This window comes from Coregonus clupeaformis, chromosome 25 (genome assembly GCF_020615455.1).
Source record: "Coregonus clupeaformis isolate EN_2021a chromosome 25, ASM2061545v1, whole genome shotgun sequence".
In the NCBI taxonomy this organism is placed as follows: Eukaryota; Metazoa; Chordata; class Actinopteri; order Salmoniformes; family Salmonidae; genus Coregonus; species Coregonus clupeaformis.
The window spans coordinates 5,759,008-5,767,332 of NC_059216.1; the positions used below are offsets into that span (position 1 = coordinate 5,759,008).

At 39.8% G+C, this 8,325-nt stretch overlaps 1 protein-coding gene across 1 annotated transcript; it reads left to right on the forward strand.

Annotated features, from left to right (window-relative positions):
• The first annotated feature begins 4,196 nt into the window (after window positions 1–4,196).
• Window positions 4,197–6,628, forward strand: LOC121539349 (homeobox protein six1b). Its single transcript, XM_041847767.2, has 2 exons — window positions 4,197–5,033; window positions 5,966–6,628. Exons 1-2 carry the CDS (start codon window positions 4,474–4,476, stop codon window positions 6,258–6,260), a joined length of 855 nt encoding a protein of 284 aa, XP_041703701.1. The 5' UTR covers window positions 4,197–4,473; the 3' UTR covers window positions 6,261–6,628.
• The last annotated feature ends 1,697 nt before the right edge of the window (window positions 6,629–8,325 follow it).

Here is an 8,325-nt window from a genome sequence, read left to right on the forward strand (position 1 = left end):
GAGAGGCAACAGCTGGGAGTCCGCATCATCACCACACCGGTGAAATTGTATTTCCCATAGAAACACACCACTCTGTAACAGGAGCGACGCAAATAAGACTCATATGACTATTGAGGAGTTTGACTTTGTCTGAAAGCCATAAGAACATGATAGCTCCTTTCCCCATGCCAAATGTCACCTGCCCAATCAATGTTTACTATAGATGTTTTATTAGTAGTGTTACTGTGCCACTAGATCCTGGTTCGAATCCAGGCTCTGTCGCAGCCAGCCGCGACCGGGAGACTCATGGGCGGCGCACAATTGGCCCAGCGTCGTCCAGGGTAGGGGAGGGAATGGCCGGCAGGGATGTAGCTCAGTTGATAGAGCATGGCGTTTGCAACGCCAGGGTTGTGGGTTCGATTCCCACGGGGGGCCAGTATAAAACAAATATGTATTCACTAACTGTAAGTCGCTCTGGATAAGAGCGTCTGCTAAATGACTAAAATGTAAAATGTAATGTAAAATGTTACCAACACTCATAAGCATTTAAAGATAATGGTAAACTTAATTTAGCACATAAAAACATTAACACTGAATATGCTCTCCAAGTAGCCTAATTAATTGGAGGGTCCGTTTTACGCATTGTGAATATCAAATCTCGATCTGTGCATAACGTCATGGGTTGTTGTTTATAAACTAGCGCCCCCTTCCTACCAGTAACCTACACATTGTTTGAAACCAATGGTCAAGTGGTTTAGAAAATGGGGACAACACATTTCAAAACATTGTGGTTATTTTATTACATAGAACGCTACGGTAAAGCCTCTTAATCGAATGATCGTTTAACAACATCAGGACCAAAGCGTGTTTACTGACCTGCTGTTTACCAGCCTTTTGTAGCCTATGAGCTGGCCCTGCGAGGAAAGGGAGCCGTAATGATTTTGATGGGAGGTGACCGCAGTGCTCTTATACAAGGCCTAATTTTCTAACATGACAGGAAACTCTGTTAAGCTGATAATTGCGGCTCCAATTTCATTTAACTCACTCATGTCAACAGTTGTGTTTTGTGAAAGCAACCAATTCGGAGTATTGCACTTAAAGTGATGAATAGGCGTGTATGTTTTACAACAAAAATGTAGGTCTGGGCAGGGCCTATTGGCCAATTCAAACTAATAGAAAAGGAAAAAAGTATTTTTGTGGTAATTAAGAATCACATAGGCCTATCCTATACTTCGTCTCAAGTGAGTGAGTTAAATATTCAGAAGATTCTGCAAAAAATGCAAAAATGTATATTTACACAGACACAACAACATTAGGGTTATAAAAAATATAGGCATCTAAACCAGACTTGATGTTGCCTAACCGCACACATTTTTGTTTAATTAAGAATGTTTGCTGCATACTTTGCATAGTTTGAAGATATACAGGCCTATGCAACGAATTATACGGGGTGTCAAATATTATAGGCCCACCTTTTAATTTAAAAAAGTTTTACAGCAATGAATTATTAGGCTTGGGCTATGTCCCAAATTATTTAGATTTATCCAAGTAGGCTAGATATATTAAGGAAAGCCATGGACTACATAGGCTACATTCCAAATGTTTCAGCCAATTTGAACAGTATCAGCATTGTTCCAGTCAACAGCTGAAATAGCAGTTTTGATTAAGCGAAAACCATCTGCTTGCTTGTGTGATCCCGGCCTTGCTGGACTTTCATAATTTTACTCTCTCCTCATTTTTAGAAAGAAAAAAGCTTCACTCACAAAACGCAACATATAGACGGTTTGATATGAGATATGGTGACGTTTTTATGAAATGCTTTCTCGGTTTGTATTTGTGGATTGTTTTCTTTCTCCCTCTCATTTTCCATCCACCGACGTTGTGTGCAGTAGCAGAGACGTCGCCAATCGTCATCGTTGCCCGGGGGCAGTGGAGGGGAGTCCACATCTTGAAATAATCACGACCTGAACTAAGATTGGGCACGTCCCCCTGGCTTCTCGGGTTAAAGGAGGAGGCGCGGTGCAATGTGGTAGAGATATTAGAGAAACCTGAGAGCGGCCCATAAGACAGCTCATTTGCTGGAGCGCTTGGGTTTAGAGAATTGAGCGGAGCGAACCCCATAGGCCTAGGCCTAATGTCGAGGACCGACAGGCCAACCGCACAATATGCACCTTTTATTCACTGAATGATGGGGCCTTCGTTTTCGATAGCCTACCCCGACTTCATTCATAACTTCTTGTACGGTCTAATTTGCATGGCAGCATGCACATCTCTCAGCCAACTTTAGGCTACTTGGGATGCTCGTTTGATGTTGTTTTCCATTATAATCAACACAACTGGGAATAGGTCGAGCAATTGTACATTATTGGCCATAAGTTAATCAGGAGGTAGTTATGTTGAGATCACAATGATCTCAGCAAAGCGTTGGGTCTTAAACTTAATGTATTGCATACCCTCGTTCATTTGCTTTTATGATGGAAGGTCCATTTACAAAAGTGCACCTAAATCAACATTTTAATCTTAATGGTATAGGCCATTATTTCCAGACAGATGAAGCTGGATATTCTAGATCCGCCTCTCTTCCAAGCACGAGGGTTGTTCTTACACGTGTCTAAAACCACAGAAATTGATTAAACCAAGCTCGATTAAACCCTTATAACTGGTAGGCCTAGTGGTGTGTAGATAATATGTTAACAGTAAATGAGATAGGCCTATATTTCATATGTAAAATCACATATTGGTTAAAGATGTAGGCCTAATGGACAGAATAAATAATACTGAAAATAATATTGGCTGCCCTAGAAATGCTCCTTTCCGGTGTCTACTTCTCAACGTGTTGCCCGAGAGTCAAGTTGCAACTCCTGGGAAAGATAAAGAAATTTGATCTATCCTTCAAAACAACGACTCAACGACCAAGAGCCCGTGACTCACAGAACTCATTTACTAATGGATAGGTTTTATGTTTCACGCCACAACATTGAGGACAGCAGTGGAGAGACGATTTATCTCTAGGGAAATAACCTTGGGGAGGCGGGAATATAAATGTACATCATTTCGTAGAAATATAAAGATTTCACACCATAATAAATGAACAATTAATGCAGTACTAAGAGTATCCTAAAATGTACTGACGCAAATTGAAACGAAAAAAAATCGGGAAAAAACATATATGACAGAACATCAAAATTATTAAATGTAAGACTAATGGTTTAGGCGAGGATTTTAGAAAATGAAAGAATTAAACAAGCTGCAAAAAAATTACAATTAAAATTAAAACATAATAACAATAATAATAATAATAATAATATCAATGAAATGTCCATCGATGTGTTAACACATCAGGTAGGCAGGCCTCTGATGCACATGCGTAAAGAGGAGTCACACCAATCAAATATAATGCAATACGTTATTACTGATGCACAAACTGTATATCATAACTGTGGGTTCATTAGAGCTATTATTTGGACATAAAGTTAGAGGAAATATATTCCATCAGATTCCAGGTTCTATACCACACGATGCTTTTTGCAAATCTCAGTTGTAAACTCAGTGAAATAGCCTACATTTGATGCATGTTTAACGTCTTAGGCGACCATTCTACAATATAAGGCCTAGGCATATATCTTTCATCAATAGATCATCTTGCAATATTGACATACAGAAGCCTTACAAAGAACTATCCTAAGTTATTTTTGGAATAAGATGTTCATTCACACTATCAATACCTGCACGTTTCTTAACTTTTCTTTCCTGTCTAAAAGCCCCAACCTTTTTTTGTCAGGCACTCATACGTAATGGCACGTATAACTATCATAGGAAGTTATTAAATTATATCACCTCATAAAATAAACTACTTGGTAATTAATAGACTATGAAAAATAGGAGAGAAATACACAATCTGCGTGCTATTAACGCGGTGGCAAGATGAGGGGGGTTAACGATGACAATAATTAATAATGCATGGTGATGCAATAAATTACTTCAACTATATTCATCGATCTTATACTTCACTTCAAGCCTTGTCTGAAACTTTCCAAAAACATGGGAGGTTCTGCATGGAGAGAATGTTAAAAATGCTCTTTAAGAAGTCTGTAATAATTGATTAGCATGTAGGTACCTCTGCTCCCTCAGCTAAAGCTGGAGAGGAGTATGGGGTGGGGGTCTCCAATTTCAGCCCCTGACGTACTCCCTCCAGGGAGGAAACGGAGCTGCAAACCCAGTTCTGCTCGGCTGCCAGGGTATAGGGCAGTGGGAGAGCCAATCAACGAATCGCGCAGCGCTCTCTTTAAGCCTGACATATCTCCAACAGGAACAAATTGTCCCAACAATCAACATCCGAATCTCCCGTGCGCATCAGGGGTGGAGTGGATATTGTCCGGACGCCGGATTGCACTGGGTTCTGGAACACAATAACAAACCAGTGAAGAATATTTAGACAGAAAAACAGCATCCTTCTGGATACCGGCGTTGGGCTGGGGAGTGAGACCCGACATCATGTCAATACTACCTTCGTTTGGGTTTACCCAGGAGCAAGTCGCCTGCGTCTGCGAGGTCCTGCAACAAGGAGGGAACCTGGAGAGGCTCGGTCGTTTTCTCTGGTCTCTCCCAGCTTGTGACCACCTCCACAAGAATGAAAGTGTACTGAAAGCAAAGGCGGTGGTCGCCTTCCACCGAGGGAACTTCAGAGAGCTCTATAAGATCCTGGAGAGCCACCAGTTTTCCCCACACAACCATCCCAAGCTGCAGCAGCTGTGGCTGAAAGCGCATTACGTGGAGGCGGAGAAATTGCGCGGCCGACCGCTTGGAGCCGTGGGGAAGTACAGGGTACGAAGGAAATTCCCTCTGCCCCGCACGATCTGGGACGGCGAGGAGACCAGCTATTGCTTTAAGGAGAAGTCCAGGGGTGTTCTTAGAGAGTGGTACACGCATAACCCTTATCCCTCCCCGCGAGAGAAAAGGGAGCTGGCCGAGGCCACGGGACTGACCACTACGCAGGTCAGCAACTGGTTCAAAAACAGACGCCAGAGAGACAGAGCCGCAGAAGCTAAAGAAAGGTATGTTTTGACCAAAAAAGTACAATAAAATGTTGCCATAGTAGGATTAATAGTAGGATTGAATAAACTAAACATATTCACATGCGTCATTTACGCAAGTTATTATGTTTAGTTTATTTTGTTGAATAAATTCCCAACTAATTGATTTAAAGTGACATGCCCTTATGCAGATTTTTCGAAGGCCCAACTAATATTAAAATATATTTATACTAAAGGTTTTATCCATTTTAAATGACAATTTATCCACTGTAAATTAAATTTCAAACATTTAGTGTGATACCCCAAAACAAAAACCTATGGCCTACATACATTTGAAATGGAACCAATGACAGACTATTGACTGTATCCTTATAATTTCGATAGTGTTCTAAATATTTATGGCATCAGAATAAGTTATAGCTACTTAGACAGTGTTACATGTACAATTGGAGCTACAGGTCACGGGTTTCAGTGGTCAAGATATGGAATCAGTATGATACAAGATATTATTCTAATGCAATAATTAAAAGTATTGCGTGTGACCAAAAGTTTCAATTTTGCAATTGAAATGTCAAAATAATACAAACGGATTGAATATATTATTTATTGCATTATCCTAAAGTTTAAATCAATTTTGGATTGGCTTGTTCTTGGCTTATTATTGAAATGTCTAGCTTGTATTTGGCCTATATCGATTATGTAAACCTGGGTCCAAAATAGTTTATTCACAACCTAAAATCACCAACACGAAATCATGCAACAAACCAATGATGACAGTACTCAACTTTTGTATAGTTCAAATAATTACAAGACAATACGAGTGTTAGGAATTGGTTGGGCTATATGCTGACTTGTTTCTTTTTGTGTTAAAAGCTTTATAATCCTCAAAGTGGTATGATAGTATGCTATAAACATTTATATTTGTCAATTTTTTAAATATCTTCCCTTCTTAGAGAAAACAGCGAAAACAACAACTCCGGCAACAACAAACAGAACCAGCTGTCTCCCCTCGATGGCGGCAAGTCGCTCATGTCCAGCTCGGAAGATGAGTTCTCTCCACCACAAAGCCCTGATCAGAACTCTGTGCTTTTGCTCCAGGGAAATATGAGTCACCCCGGCGTCTCCTCTTACCATATGACGGGCCTCGGTGGCGCACAGCCGGTGCATGGAATGCACGGACACCCGCACCAACTCCAAGACTCGTTGCTGGGACCTCTAACATCGAGCCTTGTGGATCTAGGCTCCTAAAGGCAAACTGATACTATCTTTGAAAAGACTGATAACTACCAGCTTGAGTACATATATGAAATTACACTATGGTACCTTATAACTAGACTGACCTCTGTCTGTCGTTAAATTTGGTTAGAACTATAACGCAATTATTTTATGCGCTTATCCTGACTTAGGAGGTACCCTCCTTCCCGTGAAAATACAATCATACCCCCTTTTATGAACTCTTAAGTCAACGAGACACTTAAACTGGACTGCCCTTTTGCTTAATTTATGATATTTTTTCTTCAGATTAAATTTATAGCAACTTCCTGCTATGGAAACTAAGAAGCGACGTTTTAATTAAAATCCTAATTAGTTTCCAATAAAACAAAAAGAGACGTCAATTCTGTTTCATGTGTATTATTTGTATGTCCACTCAATAAAATAAATAGCATTATATCATAGCCTATATCCATCCCTCAAAGATATGTAGGGCATGCAGAAAAAATATGTCCTATAATAAACCGAAACATTTTGGTCAGTTTTTCTTCCTTGGTATGGCATTGAGTCATCTGCATTTTACGCACGTCCATGGCAGCAAACAATACAAAATATCTGTTCAACTTTTGGGCAGGGTGTATTCGAAAAGCACATTTTGTTTTTTAGGCCTCTATGTCACTATTTGGATGGATAGAAACCACGGTCAAAGTTCTCTGTTTAACTCTACAGACAAAATTGACATATTTTCATCTTTCGTTGAAATTGTTGCATTAAATTTCACCCAACGTGGGATTTCAGATATGTTAAAGGAGTTGAAACTCAAAACATGATAAGTTCAGAATAACAACAAAACATCCGGATTGGGAACTGTAAAATGTGGGCCCAAAAATATTTTAATTAGATTAAAAAAGGGCCATGAGGTATGCACAACAGAGCAGTTTTGTCGATGATATTTAAAGCCATGTTTTGCCCAAGGCGAAGAAGCCTGGTTCTCGACCGTGCTCCATGAGCGCTGCGGATCATTACGTCTGTGTTGCGGTGTTTACTTTGCTCTCTCCAAGTGTTTGTTCTGTCGGTTCTGGGCCACGGAACAGCAACACCATCTGCCCAAGGCGCGCTCACACAGTGATTTTACATTAATCTGTAGCCTACTACGAATAACAAATAAGTCTAGAAATGGATCTATGTTTTTTAAATACTTCCTCCTTCATCCTTGTTCAACATCATGCACAACTTTTAGAATTACAATACAATTAGTATTGAACCCTGTTATCACTCATGTTATAGGCTAAATATCCTATAATAATGATGGGAATTGAAAGCTCAATGATAAAACCACCATCACCAACAACAATAATAAAAACAGTAGCCTAATCTGCGGCTTATTGTTATTAGTTATTAGCATATTACTATAATTGTCTTATAATAATACTAATAATATATTAATAATAACACTACTATAATACTATTAATAATTATTGTTGCAATCATTGTCATTCGAATATATCGAATATGAAAATGTAAGGCTGATTTGTATAGGACATTAGGGTCTACAGCCGCGTTAGGCTGTAAAGCGATCCTCAATGGACAATAACATTCATAGCGGACAATAACATTTATAGCGGACAATAACATTTATAGCCTACTCCAATGGCCAAATATCTGCGTCATATTTTGAAAAATGTCTCACTTGCACTCCAAAAGTTTCTGGTAACAGAGGACAACTCCTCTGCCCCCCAACCCCTACCCATTCGGCTCATGTCAGGGTAAATTGTTTTGAACAGAGAGCACGGAGGATTTCCTGGGCCTAATCTGAACCAGTTGCTGCTAGCATTAGAGCCTGATTGCCAAGATTGCAGGGCTATAGCATGAGGAACCCTGGCCTGGGGCAGTCTGCATCCCAGAGGCAGTTGTAATTTGGGACTGTTTCTTAACCTATCATGACCCCCAACCTACCATGACTCCCAAATACAGTGGAGTGAATATTTACCATTTACAGCCATGCATTTCATATTTTGAAGTGATGCGGTTGTTACATTTAGAATAGTTTTCCAATAATATGTTATACCAGCCCTACAGCTACCATCCTACTAAAATAAAC